Here is a 23,607-nt window from a genome sequence, read left to right as displayed (position 1 = left end):
CTTGAGAAATTCTGCCACAGAATAATGATCAAAACTAAGAAATCAACATTGGTACAATACTATTAACTAAACTAGACTTTAAAAGAATTTCCCCAGTTTTCCCACCAATATCCTTTTTACGTTCCAGGATCTACACTGTCATGTCTCCTTAGTCTCCTCCAATATATGTCAATTTCTAGGTCTTTCCTTGTCTTTCATGCTCTTGATACTTTTGTAGAGTAGAATGTCTCTCATTCTGATGTTTGGTCATGATGGGGTTTGCCTGGTATTTCCTCATGATTAGACTGAGGTTATGCATTATTGGGAGGGATACCACAGAGATGATATGCCCTTCTCAGTGCATCATACTGGGTGATCAATGATGTTGCAATGTATTACTGGTAGTATTAGGGTTTCAACTGCTGCATAACAAATTACCCCGCAATTTAGTGGATTAACATTTGCCATCTCAGTTTCCAGTACAGTTTAGCTGGTGTCAGCAAGGGTGTCTGTGGTCTTATCTGAAGGCTTAACTGGATAGGATCTGCTTCCAAGTTCCCTCCTATGGTTGCTAGCACGATTCAGTTGCTAACAGGATACTGGACTGAGGACCACAAGTTCTTCACCGGCTACTGGCTGGGGGCCAGTAAGGCAGCTCACATGGCATCTGGCTTTCATCAATGAGCAAGAGAGCAAGCAAGATAGAAACCAGTCTCTTCACAACCCAATCTCAGATGTGATATACCACCACTTATGCCATATTCTGTTTGTCAGAAGTTAGATCTACCCTATACTCAAGAGGAGAGGATCACACAAGGGTATGAGTACACGAGATCATTAGGGGCCATCTGAGAAGCTGCCTCTCAGTTGTGACGTTTTTGATCACTTGGTTAGGGCAGTATCTGAACTATTTTCCCCTTTGTAATGAGTAACTACTTTTGGGAGAGATACTTTTGAGACTGTGCAAATATCCTACTTCTGCTTAAACTTTTGCCCACCAGTTTTAGCATCTATTAATGCATCTTGCCTACAGCAATTATTACTACGGTGATGCAAGGGTGGGTGATTTCTTATTTCTCTCTTTCCTTCTACAACTAACTGAAATCCTTTTGTAATGAAGAGTTGTCCCTTCTCCCCCACTCATTTACATATTCAGTTATTTATTTATATGAGCATGGGCTCAAGGCCATTTAATTCTTTTGGTTATAATCCAATACTATCGTTATTTTGTTGCTCAAGTTGTTCCAAATTTGGCCACTGAGAGCTTTTTCACAGGTTGGCCTCTGTGCCCTTTCAACATGCTTCCATCCTTTTTATTTGAGTACTTCTTACCTTCTGGTACACAAATTTTGGGGGGTTGTTTTTTAAGCAGACAGGTAAGGAGGATACTGACCTATAAGAGCAGGAAAATATGGGCTCAGCTTATATTTTCCCTGCCCTAGCTCTGGAATCAATTACTTCTCCTCCCCCCCACCCCCACCCGAAACTACTTCTCCCAGAAGCCCTGGTTCCTTTTATTGGAGAATATTATTTAGAAAGCAAGATCTGGCTGCTGGGTGTGCTCACTGATACTTGGGTGTCATGGCTTCTGGTCCCTCTAAGTGGGTAAAGGAAATATATGGATATATGCACATGTCTGTATTTCTACATGTGTCTGTAAACATATTAAACAAAAACCATGAGTCCACACTGATAACTCCCAACTCTAATCCAGCCCCACAGGGTTCATTCTACCCACCCCCTTCCACTGTACCCTCTCCTAGTTTGATTTGTAACTTCTTTCTACAGCAGCAAGAAACCTGGCTCTAATTATATACAATATATTATCCAACCCTGTGTGCGTATACAGGTACAAAACTAGTTTCAGATTTACTAAGTTATACCACTGTAAGGAACATAGTTACCAACTAAAGTACAGTGTTTGTGTATAATTCTTTTTTCTTTATCCTTACAGTATTAAATCAAATTACTTTTTCAAGGTTATTTAGGTCAGCTCCTTTCTCCCCTAACCCTTTGGTGGGGACATGTGATTCATTTGTAATACAGGCAGATTTGTTTGACAGCCTGCATTCCATCTTTCTATGTCCTGGTTGGCAAATGCTGAGTCCTGCATCCACCACTACAGTTCCAGCCATCACCACAAAAATCCCTGCATACTGCCCTTTGATGTAAAAAAAAAAAAAAGCAAACAAAAATCAATAAAAATACTAATGAAAAAGAATGAAACAGATAATTTATATAGAAAGAAGCATAAAAAAGCAAACCGCTGAATGGTATGCAAATATTACATAATATATAATTACTCCAACTGTATAAAAACTATAGGTTGTATTTCAGAAAACTTCTGGATTCACTCAAATGTTAATTATTGCCACTGTCGGTGGGGATATTATAAAAATAAGAAACAAGTTTTTCACAAAACATTTGGATTTTTTTTACAAGTAGTTATTGGCACAGTCTTTTTAAAAATAAAACTGAAGTTTATATAAATGCACTGAAAAAGGCCTGACCTCAGGAGAGAGAATGGGGCCAGGAGTGGGGTCTTATTTTTGGCCTGTACTTTTCTATGCTGATTTGAAAACAAGGACTCACCTTGTCAAGGTTGTCATGAAATTAAAAAAAAAAAAAATTGGGGGGGTTTGTTTTTTAAGCAGACAGGTAAGGAGGATACTGACCTATAAGAGCAGGGTTACCAGAAAACAGATTTCTAACTTGTCAGGAGGAAGTGGAGTCCTAGGGACAGGAGGGAAGCCAAGGGAGCAGGTAGGGAGGTGGCCAATGGAGACCAAGGTGAGACCATCACCCCAGGCAGCCGCAGGTCTGCATCCCAAGAAGCTTGGTGGCAAAAGGCAGGCAGGAGCCTGGGTGGGGCAGTGGGCTAGACTTGAACATGGTTATGTCCCGAGGAGGATCAGCCAAGTCAATACACAGAGAGGGGAGAAGGGATGGAGCAAGGTTCTAGGTGAAACTCTCAAAGCAGCTCCAGAATGTGGCTCTGGGAAAGGACAGGGCCAAGGCTGACCCCAGGATCTGTGGCCAGGGGAACAGAAATGGAGTGTTTGGGGTCCTGTCTACTCAAACCTGAGGGAAGAAGGCAGGAGACAGCTCATAATGCCAGGCATCCTGCTGGTTTTTTTGGTACGTGGGCCTCTCACTGTCGTGGTCTCTCCCGTTGCGGAGCACAGGCTCCGGACGCGCAGGCTCAGCGGCCATGGCTCACGGGCCCAGCCGCTCCGTGGCATGTGGGATCTTCCCAGACCGGGGCAGGAACCTGTGTCCCCTGCATCGGCAGGCGGACTCTCAACCACTGTGCCACCAGGGAAGCCCCATCCTGCTGTTTTAACTCCATTATCTCATCATTATCCATTATCTCATCATTATCTCATGGAAATGTGATTGTCATCATGGTTCCCCCTTTTAGAGGAAGAAACTGAGGATCAGAGAGTCTGACTCCTCCAAATTCCACTGCTAATGATCAAAATTCAAACCCAGTTGGTCTGACTGTTGAGGCTGGGTTCTTCTTATAGCCTATGCCACACTGTTTCACTCTGTCCACAAGGATTTCATAAGCGCTAAGAACTGTGGCTGCTTAATCATGCTTTATCTCATCTCCACAACACACCACTGAAGTAAACACTGTCGGTTCCAGTTTGGATAAGGAAATGAAGGTTAAGGGAGATTAAGTAACTTGCCCAGGGTCACAGTTGGTGGCAGAGCTGGGATTCCACCCACAGTCTCTCTGAATCTAAACCTGTATTCCTAACTACTACATCTACTGTCCTTACCCAGAGGTTCCTTGGTCTATTAGGGTGACAATAATCCCAGGATCTCTTGACCTTCAGAGACACATGGCTAGCCCCAGAGCTCTGGTCTTCCATTCAGGCTCCCAGTCTACTGGCTCCCTATTGATCCAATCTTGAACTCTTATTGAGCAGCTGGGTACTGAGAATATAGTGACGACCAGATGCCAACCCTCTCTTCAAGAGATAGCCCTCACTCAAAGATGACAACAGTGAATGAAGCAGCCTCTAAGTTTTTATTAACATGAGTTTTCAAACACAAGCATCCATATTAGTGTGGGGGGCGAGGGTGGGAGAAGAGAGAAGGACAGGGAGAAGGAATTCTGCCCTATTGGTAATAAAGCTCCAGGTTCATCCCATCGTGGATTTCATCTGAAGTACAGGTGTTAAGGAATCCTCACTGTGGGCTCCATCCCCACCCCTCCCATCTGTCACAGTTGGGTCAGGGTGGCCACATTTTAGTTTGGATCATTTTAATTTGAAAAGAATCCAAACTTTTAAAAAAGTTCATGTTCCTTTTGCACAACAAACATGCCCGAGTCTCCCTCCACTCTGACCTCCCGTACCCAACTCAAGTGGAGCTCAGTAATAAATACTTTGACTGAAAAGTGTCAAAGTCTTACAAGCCAAGTCAAATCCAAACATTTCACCAACCACCCTCCTCCCCCAACAAAATAATTACATGGCTCCCATTTTCTAAATACTTAGCATGTGCCACATATTAACTTAAACACATTATGTGCATAATCTCATATAGACTCCAGTATTGAACAAAGAGAACCAAGTCCGGGTATGGAGACCCTTCCTCAAGAAGTCAAAGGATACAGTCCCCCAGAGATACGTGGTCCTTAAAAATCGTGTACCTGCGGGATAAAAACTTTTCAGGAAAAAGCCTAAGGAGGCCCTTCAGCCTGGAGGCAAGCTGAGGAAGTTCTGTCTAAGCAAAGGGCTGGCTGCAGCCCTCCCCCAACCAAAAACTTCTGGCCTGCTCCTGTCCAGCCCCCAGCTCTACCCCTGTACTCACCACTTCTTCAATACGATCTTGTTCCAACGGGTGCCAGTTTGGGCCGCAATCAGCTTCTTAAGGTCCCCGATGGTGTCATCAGTACTGGGCGCAGAGGAATTAAGGAAAATGGAAGGGGGAGATAGAACGCGACGAGGACATTTCCAGTAGTGAATGCACTCTGCCAGGACCCCATTCCCACCCCTGCCCCCGGGTTTAACTAAAATCACCCTACAACATAGACTGAGTTGCCTGCCTCATTCATGTCAAGCACCCTCCGGAAGCCACCGCCTCTCGGTCGCCAGTGGATACTTGCATTTAACGCGGACCTTCTTCCCCAGACGGTCGTTGCAAACAACCTCGATCATCCTGGCTGGAGCTACACAGGGCGGGGATAGAGGCAAAAGAATCAGGACTTCAGGGGTCCCTCAGGCCCCAAGGCACCCGGTTATTGAGACTTAATGTTCACGCCCCCCTCAATCCCCCAGAACGCAGTCTTCCTGGGCCCCAAGTCCCAGGACCTCGGACCCCACGGCGACCGCGGACCCCACGCAGCCGCGCGTCCCACCCCCCCGGCCCGGCCCAGTTCCATTTCAGGTAGCCTGAAGGCCGAGCCTCGCCTCTCGCAGGCGGGCGGATCCTCGATGGCCGGGTCCCATCAACTTTCCGCTACTCCGGGCCTCCTCCACCTGGCCACCTCACCTTGAATCTCCTGGCACCAGCTGACGCCACACCAAGCTCGCTCGAAGGCAGAGCCCCGACTAGCGCTGACGCTAAGAACCGGAAGCGGAAGTGCGCAGCCGAAAGCTCCTCCCTCCGCTCCTCCCAGTGCCCGTCAACACTCCGCGGAGTTCGCAGCCCCGGGCCGGAAGTGGGCTTGCGGTTCCCAGGAGCAGCTTTGGGGTCCCGATCCTGAGTAGAGGGACACATGTGGACGGAGCGTGGAGCCGAATGAGGGTCCGGGCGGGGCAGGGGCGTGGAGAGTCAGAGGTCGTGAAGCGGCACCCAGCCGTTTGGATGCAGTTAGTTGAAGGCTTTTCGCTGTGCCGAGACGCCGTCTGGTGTGGCATCTCGGTGGGCGGGGATGACCTCTCGTTCCTGAGCCTGACGGAGCCTCTAACTGCAGCTTTAGGGCTTTGGGGAGCCTGGGTCAAGTCCTGCGGGCATCCCGTCCGCCCCCCTGCCTTCATTCAGGGCTGGGCCTCGGAAGCGTTTTGCTCACCCCTTCCCTCTGCTTATCTCGCCTGCCCCCAGGGACATCTTGGGTGCAGACTGCAGTCAATAAGTGAAGGAGCCTCCAGATCCTGGCCTGGATACCAGCACTTACCAGAATGGAGTTCACGTTGCACGCCTACCTGCAACTGCAAAATCTCCCAGGTCTGTATCTTCAAGGAAGGTCGCTCCCGCCCTACAGGGGGCACTGTGTACCAGTTCCCAACCTTGCCTTTCAGCGCCAAAGCAGCCCCTGAACTGGTCTGGTTCCCCAGAGCTGGTGGGACAGAGAACACCCCTCCCTAAGTCCAACCTGTCAATGGAACTGACTCTTGAACTGTTCCTTCTCAGCAGACAGGATTCTCCTAGTTTGGTGAGCCTAAAAGGATTCACTCTGAAAAGGGGCCACCACTTCTTTTTTTTTTTTTTTTTTTTATTTATTTTTGGCTGCGTTGGGTCTTCGTTGCTGCGCGTGGGCTTTCTCTAGTTGCCCCGAGCAGGGGCTACTCTTCATTGCGGTGCGTGGGCTTCTCATTGTGGTGGCTCCTCTTGTTGCGGAGCACGGGGGCTCTAGGTGCACGGGCTTCAGTAGTTGTGGCACATGGGCTCAGTAGTTGTGGCTCGCGGGCTCTAGAGCGCAGGCTCAGTAGTTGTGGCGCACAGGCTTAGCTGCTCCGCGGCGTGTCGGATCTTCCCGGACCAAGGCTCGAACCCTTGTCCCCTGCATTGGCAGGCAGATTCTCAACCACTGCGCCACCAGGGAAGCCGTGGGGCCACCACTTCTGATTCACCCAATCCGCCTTCTCAATCTAGGATATGAGATTAGATGGAAGACATGAGATGCTTTCCTGGGGAAAGGGAGGATGCTCTGTGACCCTGTTGGGACTGTCCTGCCTTAGGGAACTGGCCCAAGGAGTCCCACCTCAAGCACTAGACTCAGGGGCCTTCCTGCCTCAGGACTTTGATCCGTTATTTCTCCGACCCCTGCAGAATCCCTCTGAGTGGGCCTGAGAGGGCAGGGAATCTGAATGGAAAGCTTATTCAGATTGGAGACACAGGCTGTGGATCCAGACAGATGAGTCAAAACCCCTTAATATTAAGCTGTGTGATCTCAACTCTTCCCCTCTCTGGTTCTCATCTTCCTCATCTATGAATGGGGAGAGCAATCCCCACCCTAGGATTGTAGTAAGAATTGGTCTTGGACCAGCCCCTGACAGTCCTCTTGCAGAAGAACAGATGGGGCAAGAGGGGGAGATGGGAAGGTCAAGGGTGAGCTTGAGGGGACTAATGTGCCCGAGAAAGTTTGGAAGGAACACATTTTTGCACTCACATAGAAATACTAGGACACACCAGATGTTGATGGTGTTTACCACTAGACGGTGGAATTGCTGTGTCTCATGTTCCTCTTTTTGGTGCTTTTGGTGTTTTCCCAGATTACCTACAATGAACATATGTTACTTTTGTAATCAGAAGAAAAAGTAAATGTTATTTTTTTAAAACAAGAAGTTCTGTTTTTTCAATGTTTGATTCAAAGATAGCTAGGGAATTCCCTGGCGGTCCAGTGGTTAGGACTCTGCGCTCTCACTGCCGAGGGCCCGGGTTCAATCCGTGCCCAGGGAACTAAGATCCCAGAAGCTGTGTGGTGCAGCCAAAAAAAAAAACCCCAAATGTTGTTAAAAATTAAAAAAAAAAGGGGAGCTAAGGCACAGGATGGTGATGCTGAGTTATGGGCTGGGGGAGATTGGAAAGGGTTGAGGAGTGCTGCTGAAAGGGGAGGAATATAAAGTCTGGGATTGTTGGGGGCTTGGGCTCCATGGGCAGTAGTGGGGATCTAGTCGGGGGCCGCCAGCCCCAACTGGGCTAAGGCATCCTGAGGAAGTGGAGGGGATGGGCAATGGGAAGTCCCAGGACTAGGCTGCCACTGCTGCACGGACTGCCTCCTCCAGAGCCAGGTGGGAGGGGGAAAGGCCTCAGGAGACAGGACACCTCACCTTAGAGACCTCTCTCCACATCCTGGTAAATATCATTCGGCGCTTCCCATGAAGGGCCTCAGTGCCTGCCCGTTGAGGGGCCAGGACAGTCCCATCCTGCCGTCTAGGCAGCTGAAGGACCTGCTGTCAGAGCTGCTCTTGTGAGGAGGTAGATGCTTCCCAGGAGGGAGAGTTCTGGGTCAGAACTCAAGGAGCAAGCTGGGCAGGGCCCCTCTGCCCCTTGTTGCCTAGTTTCTGACCCAGAGGAAGGAGCTTATACTTGGGGATTCCCATCCCTCCACTCCTGTATGCTTGATGGGGAGGAGATGGTTCTTAGGAAACCCCTGTAACTGAGCTGGGGTCAGCGACACCTGCGTTCCGCTGAACTTAAAGGTTCACCAGAGGGGAAATAATCTTAGAGGTGGAAAGAGTTGCTCAGGAGGTCCCTTCTCCCAACATCTCAGCCTGTCAGCAGGCCTTGGAGATGCAGCAGTGTCCAAGGCCGACCTGCCACCCCAGAATTCAGTCCGATACAGGAGGAAGACAAGTAAAGAAGACAAGTGAAGAGGTCCTTGCAATACAGTGTGACACAGGTGCTGTGAAGGGGAAGCCCAAGGCGCTGGGAGCAGAGGAGTCATTGCCCCTGCGTGCTGGCATGGGCTTTCCAGAGGGAATCGGAGAGCACTGTGATAGAGGCCCACGCTCTGGCATCAGAAAAATCTGGGCTTGTGGCCCTGGCAAGCCACTTGACCTCTATGTGATTCTTTTGGTCTTTTCTCCCACAGTCGTAAAATGGTTGCCAGAGCATGAAGCATTTTTTTTTCTGTGCTCTTGTTTGAGGAAAAATATGAAAGGGGTTAGATTTATTAATAAACATTTGGAACTTTCTTGCACATGGTAAAAATTCAAGCAGTACAGAAGTATTATATACAGCAGCATAAAGTTTCCTCACCCTCCAGACCCCAGGCCCTCCGCAGGGACAATTACAGTTAAAAGTTTTCATTTCATCTCTGTGTCTTCAAACATGTGATACAGAGCCTCCCAAGAAAATGATGAAACCTCTCAGATATCAATAACGCATTTCAATGGAGATAGGGACTTTGTATTTTCAAGTAACATACAATATTTTAAGTTGTGTCAAAGGGCAGAAATGAATGACTTTGTTTTCATACAGGCCTTTATGTATAAAATGAAACACAACAAATATATATATCCAACGAGATCAAACTATATACACTGTTCTCTACACCTTTTGCTTTTAAAAGAAAACAATATCCTAGCGATTGTTCCAAACAGCACAGAAAGACCTACCTCATTCTTTCTGACAATTTGAGATCCTAGAAGTGGAATTATTGGGCCCTACAGGGGCTGCAATCTGATATTGCCAAACTGTCTTCAAAGATTTTGCATCAATTCTGCCCCATCTGCAGTGGTTGAGAAGGTCTACTTCCTCACACCAAGGCTAGTGTGGGTATTTTCTGGCTTCCTCATCTTGATCTGATAGGTGAATACCACAGTGTTTTACTTTTTATTTATTTATGGATAAGTGAAAGCATACAGATTTTTAAGCTTTATTCAGATATAGTTGATATACAAAATTGCACACATTTAACATATACATCTTTTTTTTTTTTTTTTTTTTTTGCCGTACGCGGGCCTCTCACTGTTGTGGTCTCTCCCGTTGCGGAGCACAGGCTCCGGACGCGTAGGCTCAGCGGCCATGGCTCACGGGCCCAGCCGCTCCGTGGCATGTGGGATCTTCCCGGACCGGGGCACGAACCCATGTCCCCTGAATCGGCAGGCGGACTCTCAACCACTGCGCCACCAGGGAAGCCCTAACATATACATCTTAATGAGTTTGCTTTCTTTTGAGGGGGGGCGCCGGGCTGCCCGTCACGCGGGATCTTAATCCCCCCACCAGAAAACGAACCTGCACCTCCTGCAATGGAAGCACAGAGTCTTAACCACTGGACCGCCAGGGAAGTCCCGGTTTGCATTTATTTCTAAAACAGTTTTCAACGTCTCCAATTTCTTCTCTGTGTGTGTATTAAAAACATGTATTGCCAGGGAATTTCCTGGCGGTCCAGTGGTTAGGACTCGGTGCTTTCACTGCCCTGGCCGGGTTCAATCTCTGGTCGAGGAACTAAGATCCTGCAAGCCGCACAGCGCGGCAAAAACAAAACCAAACCAAAACAAACAAAAAAAACAACCCAAAACCATGTATTGCCATTATAGGCTCTTGGGAGTGTGATTTGGCAAAACCTATTCAGAATTAAACTTCACATGTCCTTTGACCCATCAACCCAACTCCTGGTTATTTATCCTATAGAAATAAAAAATAGGAGGTATATATTACATATGTATGTGTGTGTGTATATATATATATACACACACACATATGCATGTACATACATATATAAAGAGAATGTTTAGCGCCGATATTGCGGTGATAGAACTGGAAGCAACGTGAATACTCATCAATACGGGAATGTTTGAATAAATTTCACTGCCCTTATGAATTGCAACTTTAAAAGTGAGTGATATATTTAGAAAAAAAAGAGTGATATATATCTGGAGGGAGTGTCAGTTCAGGCTCTGTGGAGAACAATTTGGCGCCATCAATAAAAGCGAAAAATTCAACACGCCTTTTAACAAGCTATTTCACTTCTACAAATTTATTCTCGAACTCTCCGCTCTTGGTTCCGCCCTCAATCCTTCCCTTTAGGGCTCGTGACCGCCCCAGCCACGCTTTCCCCCAGTCTCGTTCCCGCCCTTAACCCCGCCCCCGAGCTTCGTCACCGCTCTAGCCACGCCTTCCGGGCGTGGTCCTAGTTCCCCAGGCACGCCCCTCGAGTCTCGTTCCCGCCCTTAACCCCGCCCCCGGGTATCGTCATCGCCCTAGCCACGCCTTCCGGGCTTGGTCCTAGTCCCTAACTCCACCTTCGGTGCCGCGTTCAGATCCCGTGCTGGTCTGGCTCCAGGGCCCAACCACGTCCCCGCAAGAGGAAAGCCAGAACTCTGCCGGCTACCGGAAGCCACGACCACCTCCCTGCCGGCACCCTCACTTCCTGCCGTCTCTTAGGGGCTTCCAAGGCGAGTCAACGAGTCCCTTTCGGCGGAAGCGGAAGTGCGTGTCGGCGGGATCATGGCGACTTTTGCGGACTTGCCGGACTCTGTCCTGTTGGAGATCTTCTCTTACCTCCCGGTTCGGGACAGGATCCGCATCTCCAGGTGCGGTCCCGCCCCGCGCGAGGGAAGGGCCGGGCGGGGGGGGGTTGCACCAGGAGATGGACATCTGGTCCCCGCGGGGCCGGGACGTTCTAACGGCAGGTCCCCTTCCCCAGGGTCTGTCACCGCTGGAAGAGGCTGGTGGACGACCGGTGGCTGTGGCGACATGTCGACCTGACGCTCTACACGGTATGCGGGGCTGGCCGGGCAGGTCTGGGCCAAGGTCGGGCTGGCCCGACCTCGAGGACCACGCCTCCAACCCTGTGTTTCGAGCGAGGCTGTTCCGGGTGCATCCCGGCCGCGTCAGTTATTTGCTCCACTGTGACGTCCAGGCCTCAGTTTCCCCACCTCCAGAATGGGTGTTACCAAAGTCGTTCAGGGAAAGGGCTTATTGATGAGTTTTCATGGAGAAATCATTTTCCATAGTCAACTTATTTCCAGAATTAATCTCCTGAGTGGTGCAGGCAAACCATTTCCACTTTCTCCCATTTGCATTTTATTTTTTTCTTTTTATTATGAACTATTTCAAATATATGTAGAAATGTACAGAGGATAATATCTGAAACTATTTCCCCCCCTACCTAGATTTAACCTTTTTTAACCTTTGGCCTTATTTACTGCTGATCTTGTGAAACACACATACAAATGTTTATATAGACACATATGCATACAACATTTTTAGGTATATCTCTTGCACTTTTGAAACCCTCCTCAGAGGTAACCACTATCATAAAGTGGATTTGTATCCTTTCGCGTTTTTATTTACTTCTTATGTGTGTGCCCGTAAGCAATACACAGTATTGTTAACGTATTTCTAAAATTTAGATAATGCTGCTCTACTCTTTAGATAGTTAAATGCTGTTTGACTTATATAACCAGCTTTATTCACACATCGCTTTTGAGATTTATTCTAATCAGCACTTGTAAATCTAATTCATTCCTTTTAACTGCTGTTAAATGAATATACCACAAATTGTTTATCTATTTTCCTGTTGACAGATGGTTAGGTTATTTCCAACTTTCTACTGTTGTGAACAGCTTTATAAGTGTCTCAGACTTTACTGTGCATACGAATCACCTATGGGGATCTTGTTAAAATGCAGATTCTGATTCAGTGGCCTGGAGTGGGGGCCCCAGATTCCAAATTTCTGACAACTTTCAAGGTGTTACTGATGCTGTTGCTTCTTGTTCCACAAGAATGTCCTTGTGTCTGTCTTCTTGCATCCAGGTACCAGTTACTCTGAAACCTAGAAGTACAATTTCTGAGAGGTAGGATCCTTTATATTTTCTCACTTTCAGTTCTTCATCTGCAATTCCAAAATCAGAAAGCCAGAAAAGTGAAAAGGTTTTTTGTAAGCTTGGCACAAATTCATTTGGTGGCAACACCTGATGTGAACTGGTGTGAGGCTATTAATGTCCTTTTCCTTATCCCACTTGGAATAAAAGTCATGTTATACTGAAAAATATTAATCTGATAACAAGGTGCTGCCCTTGACCCTTCTGATGGTATTATATATGGTATTTGTACCACATTAATTCTGAATTCTGAAACCCATCTGTCTTCAGGAGTTTTGGATAAGGAATTGTGGCCTTGTATAGAAATTATTTTTATTGAAATCACCTTTAAAAATGGTTATTTTTTCTGTACTAAAAAACTAACACATTACATAATAATGTAGTTCTTAGTTATTTTTTCTGCCATTTTATTATGAGAAATTTCAAACATATATAAAAGTTGAAAGAATAGTACAGAGAGCACGAAGTTGCCCACTATTAGTATTTAACTACATTTGTTTTATCCCCTGTTGACCGATCCATCCATCCCTCTTTCCATCCATCAATCCATTTTATTTTTTAAATACACTTCAAAATAAGTTGCAGACAAGAGTCCACTTCATCCCTAAATGCTTTAGCGTACGTAATAGAGATTAACTAGAACATTTGTTTTGCGTTTCTCTTTTTGAGGTTTAATTTTTAAAAATGACACAAGTCATGAATAATTCTTGTAAAAATGTTGAAGTAGTATAACTATGTGTGGTGATGGATGTTAACTAGACTTATGTGGTGATCATTTCACAAGATATATAAATATCGAACCATTGTGTGTACACCTGAAACTAATATAATATGTCAATTATATCTAAAAACAACAAACCATTGAAGTATTGCCACAGATGAAGCTAAGAGCCTTTGACAGTCATCCCCTGGTATCTTCAACCCTTCCCCAGAGTAACCGCTATTATAAGTGTGGACTATTTCCTTCTATCCCATCTTCTATGCCTTTATATCCTTGGGCCTGTATAAGGGAAGGAGAGGAAAGTGGTTACAAGAGCAAGATTGGCCTTTGGAGTCAGGCTGTGTTGAATCATAGCTGTACTCTTGCAACAAGATTCTGGCCACTGCATTTTTCCAGAGGTACCTGCTACACAACCAGGTACTGTGTGAGCTTTCTAGTTCAGTGCTCATCACTGCACCTGGCAAACAGTAGGTACTCAATACAAGTTAGCCATTATGGTTGGAATAATTGTACCCATATAAAATATATAGTATTGTTTCTTTTTTCTTTAACCTTTAAAGTATCATTTTGCCACTCTTTCCTGCATGTTTTGAGGAGTTACCAGGGTTCATATCTCTGGATCTACTTTGTTCTTAGTTACTACCTACATGGCTGTTATCTTATCAGTGGACATTTGGTTTTTGCTGTTAAAACCACGATGTCAGAAACTAATGTTTCTGTAGGGTAAATTCCACAAAAGAGGTCTTACTAGGTCAGGCAGTATGTGCATTTAAATAAACTGAAAAATTAGTTTAAAAAAATAATAAGGGGGGCGGTGCAAAAAAAGATATACACAGGATTCAAAAGGTACAAAATAATAAAAATTGGAAAGTAAGGTCTCCCTACTTCTCTGTCACCCAGGTCACCTTGTTCTTTCCCAGAGAAGCAGCAGATGCTCCCCACCTCCTTTTTTTTTGTGGGATCTTAGTTCCCTGACCAGGGATCAAACCCAGGCCCTCGGCAGTGAAAGTGCAGAGTCCTACCACTGGACCGCCAGGGAATTCCTGCTCCCATATTCTTAAAAACAAAACAGGTGCCAGTGGGTGTCCACATTTTACATTTCAGTAAAACCCACCAGATCGCATTCCAAAGTATCCAGACCAAGTGCCACCAGCAGGACCTGAGAACTGCTTCTCCACATCCTGGCCAGTGTTTGATATTATGAAACTTAAAGGATTTTCTAATTTTTTCCTTTTACAAGTAAAAGGGATTCAACCTCTGGCATCGTGGGCATTTAAAATTTTGCCAACGGTCGCTTCTACTTTTGTGAGTTCCCTTTTAGTGGGCAATGTTTCTAGTGAGTCCTTTTCCCTCGGCCCAAACTTGCAGGTCCAGATTTTATCAGGAAGATATGATTCCTCTGTCAAGAGTAGTCAACAGGGAGAAGGGATAAATTAGGAGTTTGGGATTAAAATATACACACTACTGTATATAAAATAGATAACCAACAAGGACCTACAGTATAGCACAGGGAACTATACTAAAAATCTTGTAATAACCTAAAATGGAAGACAATGTAAAAAAAGAATATATATATATATATATTCTGAATCACTTTGCTGTACACTGAAACTAACCCAAGATAGTAAATCAACTATATTTCAATAAAAAATTTTAAAAAAGAATTTAGGAATAAAAGGATTAGGGATACCAAGAACCCAACAGAAAAGGTGTAACTGAGAGGCAGCAAAATATCCTCTTGCCTGGTCGTGGATTTTGCTAATAAAAAAGTCATATTTACAAAAAAAAAAACTCGTCAACAGATTTTATGGTATGCAGTTTCTTTTTAATTTTATTTATTTATTTATTTATGGTTGCGTTGGGTCTCCGTTGTAGTTGTGGAGAGCGGGGGCTACTCTTCGCTGCAGGGCGCGGGCTTCTCACTGCAGTGGCTTCTCTTGTTGCAGAGCACGGGCTCTAGGCACGCAGGCTTCAGTAGTTGTGGCACGCAGGCTCAGTGTGGCTTGTGGGCTCTAGAGCGTAGGCTCAGTAGTTGTGGCGCACGGGCTTAGTTGCTCTGCGGCATGTGGGATCTTCCCGGACCAGGGCTCGAACCCTTGTCCCCTGCATTGGCAGGCGGATTCTTAACCACTGCGCCACCAGGGAAGTCCCTACAATTTCTTTTTTCTGTCCTTTTTTTTTTGAAGCTAAAATGTACATATAATGAAATGCACAGGGTACCAGTTAGTTATAGTTTGTTTGTTTGTTTTCTACTAATTTCCCAGGGTTAATTTTTGCAGCTTTCACTATTACCAAGCTGTGATTTTTTTTTTTTTCTTTTAACCTAGATCTAATTTACCCTGGGCAGTTTTAGCCTTTTTCAGTTTTATTTTGTATTGCTTATTTCTATGAGGAGGTAGTCATTAAGAAAGGGATAAAAATATTGCCAGGTGGATTTACTTTCTTGCTTACTGCAGAAGATAACGAGAATCCACTCTCTTGCTAGAGACGGATCTGTTATGGTCTCTTATCGCCATTGCTTTTGTTCCAACCTAGAGGTCAAAACAGATTAAATCATCCTGTTACTCCTGGGGAGGTATCTGGTGGTGTGAGGCTGGTGAGGGAAGGACAGAATTCCCAGGGAACATCAGAGCCCCAGCTGGGGACTGCCTGTCTCCAGGCAGGTGGGGGCCTTGGAAGATGCCCCACATCTCTCCCCCAGTCACAGCCCCCCACACACACACCCCGTTTCTGGTTCTTACAGATGCGGCCTAAAGTCATGTGGCACCTCCTTCGCCGGTACATGGCATCCCGGCTCCATTCCCTGCGGATGGGCGGCTACCTGTTCTCGGGCTCCCAGGCTCCCCAGCTGTCCCCCGCCCTGATGAGGGCCCTGGGCCAGAAGTGCCCCAACCTCAAGCGCCTCTGCCTGCACGTGGCCAACCTGAGCATGGTGCCCATCACCAGCCTCCCCTGCACCCTGAGGACCCTGGAGCTGCACAGCTGTGAGATCTCCATGGCCTGGCTCCTCAAGGAGCAGGACCCCACCGTGCTGCCCCTGCTCGAGTGCATCGTGCTGGACCGTGTCCCCGCCTTCCGCGACGAGCACCTGCAGGGCCTGACGCGCTTCCGCGCGCTGCGCTCACTGGTGCTGGGCGGCACCTACCGGGTGACCGAGACCGGGCTGGATATGGGCCTGCAGGAGCTGAGCTACCTGCAGAGGCTGGAGGTGCTGGGCTGCACCCTCTCGGCCGACAGCACCCTCCTGGCCATCAGCCGCCACCTCCGAGATGTGCGGAAGATCCGGCTCACCGTGCGGGGCCTCTCGGCCCCTGGCCTGTCGGTCCTGGAGGGCATGCCGGCCCTGGAGAGTCTGTGCCTGCTGGGGCCGCTCATCACCCCAGAAATGCCTTCCCCGCATGAAATCCTCTCCTCCTGCCTCACCATGCCCAAGCTCAGGGTCCTTGAGCTGCAGGGGCTGGGCTGGGAGGGTCAGGAGGCAGAGAGGATCCTGTCTAAGGGGCTACCCCACTGTATGGTCATTGTTAGGGCCTGCCCCAAAGAGTCCATGGACTGGTGGATGTGACTGCACCAGCCGAGCCTGAGACCCCTCTCAGCTTTTATTCATGAGTCCCAGACCCTCTGAGCAGCACCTTACCATGGGCAGGTAATCCGGCTGGAGAGCCATGAAGGCCACAGGTAGAGAGAACCTAAGCCTTGGCTCCTCCAGATCATTAGAATCATGGTTTGCCAGCTGTGTGGCCTCTGTGACATCAGCCAGCCTCTCGGAGGCCCTGTCCTCACCTCCAGAAATGAGGAAGACCATAGCTACCTCTCGGTTATGTTGCAAAGCCTTACTCTTTACCAGCCCTGAGGCCCGAGAAGGTCCTGGATGAAGAGCCATTCTCAGGAACAGGACAGATGTGGAAGGGTGGGTTAGGAGTTAGGGAGACCTGAGGGGTCAAGGCCCCTCAGGAAGCCTGGAAGGGCTGTCAACGCATGTGCACCAGCACACTGACATCATTGACACGCCGACACACCACTGACACGCCGACACACCACTGATAGTCCTACATGCACGCAGGAGACACGGAGAGAAGGGCAGATACAACTCATGCTTTGATGTTCGAAATGTTAATAAAGTTTCTAAGTTGTCCTTTCAGTATTTTGTATTCTGTATTTTCCAAGTTTTGCGCAATATATATTATTTTGCTATTAAAGAAAGATAATCAACGTTTTTCAAAAAAGCATTTGGTTTATTCATTCAACAAATGTGCCTTCAGCCTCCGCTCTCTTGCAAGCATGGTTCTAGGCACTGGGACCACAGCAGTGAACAAAACAGACAAGGAAGAAGACAGGATGATAAACAGGTGAACACACGCATGGAACAGTTTCAGAGACTCTGAGACAATAAACCAGGGCCACGTGATGGGGGCACACGTGTTTGGTTGAGTGGGCAGGGTGGGCCTCTCTGAGCCCAGAGCTGAGAGGTGAGGAACCAGCCCCGGGAAGCGCTGGGGAAGACAGAAAAGGCAAAGACTTGAGATGGGAGTGAGCTTGGCAATTTCCAGGGGTGGGAAGAAGGTCCAAGTGGCCGAGGGAACAGGGGGTGAGCAATTAAGAGTGAAGTCCGAGAGATGATGAGGAGAGGTTAGAAGGGCCTCACAGGTGGCTTTGGTTTTAGGGGTTCCTTTTCCTGCCCTTTGAGTCTGAACCACTTGAAAGATGCAGGTGGCAGACTGACAGTGATCCTAAGTGCCCACCCATGAAATGAGCGTTAATTTTTTTTTTGAAGTATAGTTGATTTACAATGTTGTGTTAATTTCTGCTGTACAGCAAAGTGACTCGTGACTCAGTTACACGTATGTATGTACTTTTTTTTTTTTTTTGGGCCACGCCGCACGGCATGCAGGATCTTAGTTCCCCAGCCAGGGATCAAACCCGTGTCCCCTGCAGTGGAAGCATGGAGTGTCAACCACTGGACCTCCAGGGAAGTCCCTGTCATCTGTTTTAAAATGTACCTGGACAATAGTGCAGCCTTGGGACAGGGTCCTGGTACCCCCCCCTCAAGGGATATACATAACAATATCTTCAAGCTGTTTTGCAGATACTGAAACCTCCACCAGGTGGGAGAAGTTAACTAACGGTATGGTGCCCACAAGCATTTAGACCCCAGAACGGTTAGAACCAGAAGGTTAATGATGCTGACTCCCACCTACCTCACAACCAACAAATCAGAAGAATGTCCACGAGCTGATCACGCCCTCCTCTTTGAACCATTACTATAAAACTCCTCACTACCCCACTCCAGGTCGGGACACACAGTTTTGAGGACATTAGTCTGCTGTGGCCCCCTTTGCCTGGCAAAGCGAAAAAGCTATTTTTTTTCTAATTCACCCCCACCAAAATAAAAATAAAACAAGACAGAATGTACCTGGAACTTGTTTTAATCACGTATAGTAAGGTGATAGACGTGGAGACAGCGGTTGTATGGCCATTAGCATAACTGACACCATCTTGGGCCCTGTTCCTCCTGTCCTTCCACTGACCCTATGTAAGACTGTACTGTACAGTAAATGACTTCTCTGTCGTCAAGGGCTTTGTAGTTAATACTGTTTCATAATCATTAGGTTCAGGTGGCCTCTATGCTCTGTTAGGCCCCAAACAATGATGAAAACTTTCACTGCTGATGTATTCCCGGCACCCATGAGACTAGTTACCCATTTAAAAATCTTGACTTAGGAACGCACATCCTGTTTCCAAGCACCTTCCCCCACCCCCTAGGTTAACTATAAATTGTCCAAATGGCCCCTCAGGGGTGTGGAGTGAGGCTGTGAATGCTTCCGGATCGCTGTCCAATTGATCCCACCCTGTGAGTAAGTTACCCTCTAATAAACGGATCCATTGATTATATGGAGCTGCCTGCCTTGTTTTTCGCTCTCAAGATGCTTTCTTATTTCGGTGGTCTCTTCATTCTCTCCATCCTCCAACAACTGTCCTTTAAAGAAGGGCTTATTACTACAATTCCCAAGAGCAGGGGCGTGCCATGCCAAGAACGGCCACACGGCGGCGCACCAGGACTGGTCAGCAGGAGTGAGGGAAAAGCATGGGCCAGAGTCTCTGTTATAGTTTTTGCTGGAAGGAATGGGAGAGGCAGGGGAGGCCAGCAGAGCAAGCTAAGAATTGGATGGTTTAAATAATTCCAGTGGGGGACTTCCCTGGTGGTCCAGTGGTTAAGAATCCGCCTTCCAATGCAGGGGACGTGGGTTTGATCCCTGGTCGGGAAACTAAGATCCCACATGCCGTGGGATCACAACTGAGCCAGCAGGCTGAAACTAGGGAGAGAAGACCATGTGCCACAACAAAAGATCCCGCATGCTGCAAGAAAGATCCTGCGTGCTGCAACTAAGACCCAATGCAGCCAACAATTAAATCAATATATATATAAATAAATAAATATGTTTTTAAAGGCATTTAAATAAATAAATAAATAATTTCAGTGGGTTCTAGGCTCTAGGGGTGGTCCCTAGTTGCATGCTACATGGTCCTGGGATGATTTAGGGCAGAGGGAATATTGGTTTAGGGTCCCAGGGTTAGATAAAGGAGGTGATCGGATTGGCTGGTTTGCATATGAGAAGCGGGCTCCCAGGCATGTGGTTTGCTATCTCTAGGAACTAGCTAACCCTGGGAGGGGCGGTCTTTCCCCAGGTTTGCAAGACCTAAGATGTCAAAGCATCATAAAATGTAGAAAATAAAAAACATGATTAATACACCCTCCCATGGGAATTCCCTGGCTGTCCAGTGGTTAGGATCCGAGCTCTCACTGCCAAGGGTCCAGGGTTCAATCCCTGGTCGGGGAACTAAAATCCCACCAGCCACGCAGCGTGACCAAAAAATAACCCCCCAAAACAAAACAAACAAAAAATACACCATCCCATGAAGGTAAGGTATCATTTATCAAGTGCTTGCTTATTGCATGTCAGGTACTGTGCTCAGTCCTTCATGTACAGACTCCTATCAGCAGCCCAGTGAGAAAGGCACAGAGGAGGAAACTGAGGCACAGAGAAGTTAAGTTGCCCAAAGCCACACAGCTAATGACGTAGCAAAACTTGAGTAATCTTATTCCATGATCTTAACCATTATGTGAATTTGCTTTGTTGACATGGAACATTATGTGAAAGGATGGCCCAGTAACTGTGCCCCATTAGACAAAAAAATTTTTTTCGTTTATTGAGGCATAATTAATGTATAACAAACCACATGTTTAAGCAATTTGATGACTTTTGACATGTGTGCACTCATAAAACCACCACTACAATCAAAATAACAAACATTTCCATCACCCCCAAAAGTTTCCTTGTGGCCCCTCATAACCCTCCCTCCGTTCTTGTCCCCAGGACCACTGATCTGTCACTATAGATTATTTTGCTTTTCCTAGAATATTATATAAATGGAATCATATAGTGTGTTATTTTCTCTGTGTGTATGGGAGGGGTCTTGTTTCTTTCACCCAGTGTAATAATTTTGAGATTTATCCAGACAGTTGCAGGGATCAAAAATTTGTTCCCAGGAATTCCTGGGCAGTCTAGTGGTTAGGACTCCATGCTTCCACTGTAGGGCGCCCCTGTTTGATCCCTGGTGGTCGGGGGAACTAAGATCCCGCATGCCCTTCAGCGTGACCAAAAAAATAAAACCCAAAAAACTTAAGAAAAAAATTTGTTCCTGAGTAGTATTCCATCATACGGCTAGAGACAATTTGTTATCCATTCACTGATGGATGGTTATTTGCGTTTAAACATATAATTCTTGAGACGAAATGAACACAACATTGTAAATCAACTATACTTCAGTTAAAAAAGTAAAGTATAAAATAAGCCTTGGAACTTCCCTGGTGGTCCAGTGGTTAAGACTCCGCAGTCCCGATGCAGGGGGCCCGCGTTCGATCCCTGGTCAGGGAACTAAAGATCTCACATGCTACAACTAAAGATCCCGCATGCTGCAACTAAGACCCAGTGCAGCCAAATAAATAAATAATTTTTTTAAAAAGAGCCTTAAAAAACATATAATTTCTGGTTAACAAGAAATTTTCCTGATGTTGAAAATAATACCTGCTTGTAAATAATTTTAACATTACAGAAATTGAATCTATTTCTAATCTCTGGCCCAGGAGGGAATCATTGTAAGTTTGGCTTATCGTCTTCTAAAATTTTCTTTGTCTTGTTGACTGAAAAAAAAATGCACAGTGTGAGAGTTGTGAGTTAAGTTTTATTAGGGACAAAATGAGGACTATAGCCCAGGAGACAGCCTCTCAGATAGCTCTGAGGAACTGCTCCCAAGAGGTGGGGGAGGAGGTCAGTATACGTATGACTTTAATGAAGGGGGATACGTGCAACCAAGCACACATTTGGTAGAAGGTCGCTGCTAGTCGCAAGGGGCAGATGTCTCCGTTAATAATTTTAGTGCTTTTCTAAATATGAGAAGATGGAAGAAACTAGACTGATAAAATCTTCTGAAAAATCTAACTATCGGAAGACCTGTTCTGCCAGTTTTTCCCAGAGCACAGAGTGCCTCATTCCTGATCTCCACCCTGAACTCCTTGCAGGGTGAGATGAAGGTCAGCCACTGCAGTGGCTAGTGACTTCATTCCTGTAGAACCAGAAGGCAAGTGACAATTTTTAGTTGGCAGTCTATTATTGTGACTTTGGACAAAAAAAAACATGGGCATCTCTTCATTTCCCTCCTGAGTTTGAGACCAGTCACAGGAATCAGCAATGAAAACGTCAGCTTCATGGCCCATAAAAGCAGGACTGAAACGCGTGGCTCCACTATGCAGCCTGGTGGGTTTTCTGATATTTCACCCCTAAATTTGCCAGACCTACTCGGGCATGGCAGAGCTGGTCAACCACAAGGCTCCTGTAGATGCTTACTGCATGGCCCCAGCCTGATCAAAATACCCTCTGTCTGGGGCCCAGAAGACTCCAAAAGGCAGAGAGAAAGGGTGTGAACCGTTCAGACTCAGCTCCTTCTTCCAAACCCACTATTCAGATAAAGTGTGTGCACGTGTATGTGCAGAGAGGGATCAGAACTGTTGCTTCAGCTGAAATTCCCCCCACTCGGACCCAGGGAGCCAGAGGAATGGAGTTTCTGCCCTAACTCAGACTAAAGTGATGCATACCTGTTTAAAAATTTTTTTTTGATTTTTTAAAAATAAATTTATTTATTTACATATTTTTGGCTGTGTTGGGTCTTCGTTGCTTGCACGCTGGCTTTCTCTAGTTGCGGCGAGCGGGGGCTAGTCTTTGTTGCGGTGCGCGGGCTTCTCATTGCGGTGGCTTCTGTCATTGCGGAGCACGGGCTCTAGGCGCGCGGGCCTCAGTAGTTGTGGCACATGGGCTCAGTAGTTGTGGCTTGAGGGCTTAGTTGCTCCACGGCATGGGGAATCTTCCCGTACCAGGGATCGAACCCGTGACCCCTGCATTAGCAGGCAGATTCTTAACCACTGCGCCACCAGGGAAGTCCCCATACCTGTTTTGTGTCTATCTCAGCCTATCGACAAGGATGCTATCAGCTAGGGATGCCTGGAGCACTCACCTGGGCCCAGACTACATGCAGCGAGCCTCCACAGACATTTCCCCAACCTGAGCCACTGCTATGTGGCTGGACTGGCCCTTATGGTTTCTTATTATGATTGTGATGAAATAAATTTATTTTAAGGCTGGACAAGAAAAAATTAAACATAGATTCTCTCTCTGCCCATTTGGGCCACTACCTCCTCTCCTTTGTGTACAATGTGCTTCTGCATTATACATTAACCAGACCTCCTTAGAAGACACGAGAATACCTGCCCGATTGTAAAGAGCAATTTTCTCCTGGCACCAGCAAGGTCACTCCTTGGGAGATAACATTCCTTTCTTAATCTCGTAAAAGGTCACAATGACTAACTATTCGCTTGTACGTGCAGATCTGTACTGTGTGAACTCTCAGCATGTCACTTTGATGTATAACCTTTTTCTCAAAAAAATGTACATAACTGTGCTTTGACCTGTAGCTGGTGGAAAAGTCCTCAGAGCTTTCTGAAAGACTGTCTCCCAGGTTATAATCCTCAGGTTGGCTAGAATAAAATTCTCTATTTCTTTATTAGATTGGCTACTAATTTTTTTTTTCACTGAGAATTTCAAGAAGCACCTCAGCAACAAGCAACAGGGAACTTGAAAAAACAAGGTTTATTAGTCACAGGTCCTAAAAGGTACGAGGGCATGCCTAAGGTCTCAGATAGAAGGAGATAGGAAGCACAGACCTGGGTTCTGTCTTTCTTGGGGTGGAGGGTGGGGTGACAAGTATTTTAAGGTTTCACTCTGTACTGGTGAATTTAAAACATAAGAGCAGGAACTAGGGAGCAGGAAGAGAAAAATGCGATCA

The 23,607-nt window shown here is 46.6% G+C and overlaps 2 protein-coding genes across 6 annotated transcripts; one reads left to right on the top strand and one right to left on the bottom strand.

Annotated features, from left to right (window-relative positions):
- Positions 1–3,996: 3,996 nt before the first annotated feature.
- Positions 3,997–5,565, bottom strand: UBL5 (ubiquitin like 5). 2 transcript variants are annotated; one of them, XM_082837137.1, is made up of 5 exons: positions 5,485–5,565; positions 5,095–5,161; positions 4,804–4,887; positions 4,605–4,642; positions 3,997–4,151 (listed from the first exon to the last, which is right to left on the bottom strand). In XM_082837137.1, exons 2-5 carry the CDS (start codon positions 5,148–5,150, stop codon positions 4,108–4,110), a joined length of 222 nt encoding a protein of 73 aa, XP_082693263.1. In that variant the 5' UTR covers positions 5,151–5,161; positions 5,485–5,565; the 3' UTR covers positions 3,997–4,107. The 2 variants fall into 2 exon arrangements, with proteins under 2 accessions (XP_082693263.1, XP_082693264.1); XM_082837138.1 differs by having other exon boundaries at positions 5,095–5,197; positions 5,472–5,556.
- Positions 5,566–10,931: 5,366 nt separating this feature from the next.
- On the top strand, positions 10,932–17,283 carry FBXL12 (F-box and leucine rich repeat protein 12). Of its 4 annotated transcripts, none has more exons than XM_082837110.1 (3): positions 10,932–11,195; positions 11,309–11,381; positions 15,953–17,283. In XM_082837110.1, exons 1-3 carry the CDS (start codon positions 11,110–11,112, stop codon positions 16,772–16,774), a joined length of 981 nt encoding a protein of 326 aa, XP_082693236.1. In that variant the 5' UTR covers positions 10,932–11,109; the 3' UTR covers positions 16,775–17,283. The 4 variants fall into 4 exon arrangements, with proteins under 4 accessions (XP_082693236.1, XP_082693237.1, XP_082693239.1 ...); XM_082837113.1 differs by having other exon boundaries at positions 11,070–11,195; positions 15,869–17,283; XM_082837112.1 differs by lacking the exon at positions 10,932–11,195 and adding an exon at positions 12,421–12,461 and having other exon boundaries at positions 11,333–11,381.
- The last annotated feature ends 6,324 nt before the right edge of the window (positions 17,284–23,607 follow it).

This window comes from Leucopleurus acutus (assembly GCF_964270905.1).
Source record: "Leucopleurus acutus genome assembly, chromosome: 3".
In the NCBI taxonomy this organism is placed as follows: domain Eukaryota; kingdom Metazoa; phylum Chordata; class Mammalia; order Artiodactyla; family Delphinidae; genus Leucopleurus; species Leucopleurus acutus.
The sequence above is the reverse complement of the archived record's forward strand: the minus strand, read 5'-3'. Positions and strand labels throughout refer to the sequence as shown.

Excerpts from the sequence above, each read along its gene's own strand:
- UBL5 (XM_082837137.1), bottom strand. The coding sequence starts at position 5,150 with ATGATCGAGGTTGTTTGCAACGACCGTCTGGGGAAGAAGGTCCGCGTT. Across the intron at positions 4,888-5,094 it reads AAGGTCCGCGTTAAATGCAA|TACTGATGACACCATCGGGG; the intron begins GTATCCACTGGC and ends CTCTGCGCCCAG. Across the intron at positions 4,152-4,604 it reads CCACGTATCTCTGGGGGACT|ATGAAATCCACGATGGGATG; the intron begins GTATCCTTTGAC and ends CCTGTACTTCAG.
- FBXL12 (XM_082837113.1), top strand. The coding sequence starts at position 11,110 with ATGGCGACTTTTGCGGACTTGCCGGACTCTGTCCTGTTGGAGATCTTC. Across the intron at positions 11,196-11,308 it reads GACAGGATCCGCATCTCCAG|GGTCTGTCACCGCTGGAAGA; the intron begins GTGCGGTCCCGC and ends CCCCTTCCCCAG. Across the intron at positions 11,382-15,868 it reads TCGACCTGACGCTCTACACG|GCAGGTGGGGGCCTTGGAAG; the intron begins GTATGCGGGGCT and ends GCCTGTCTCCAG.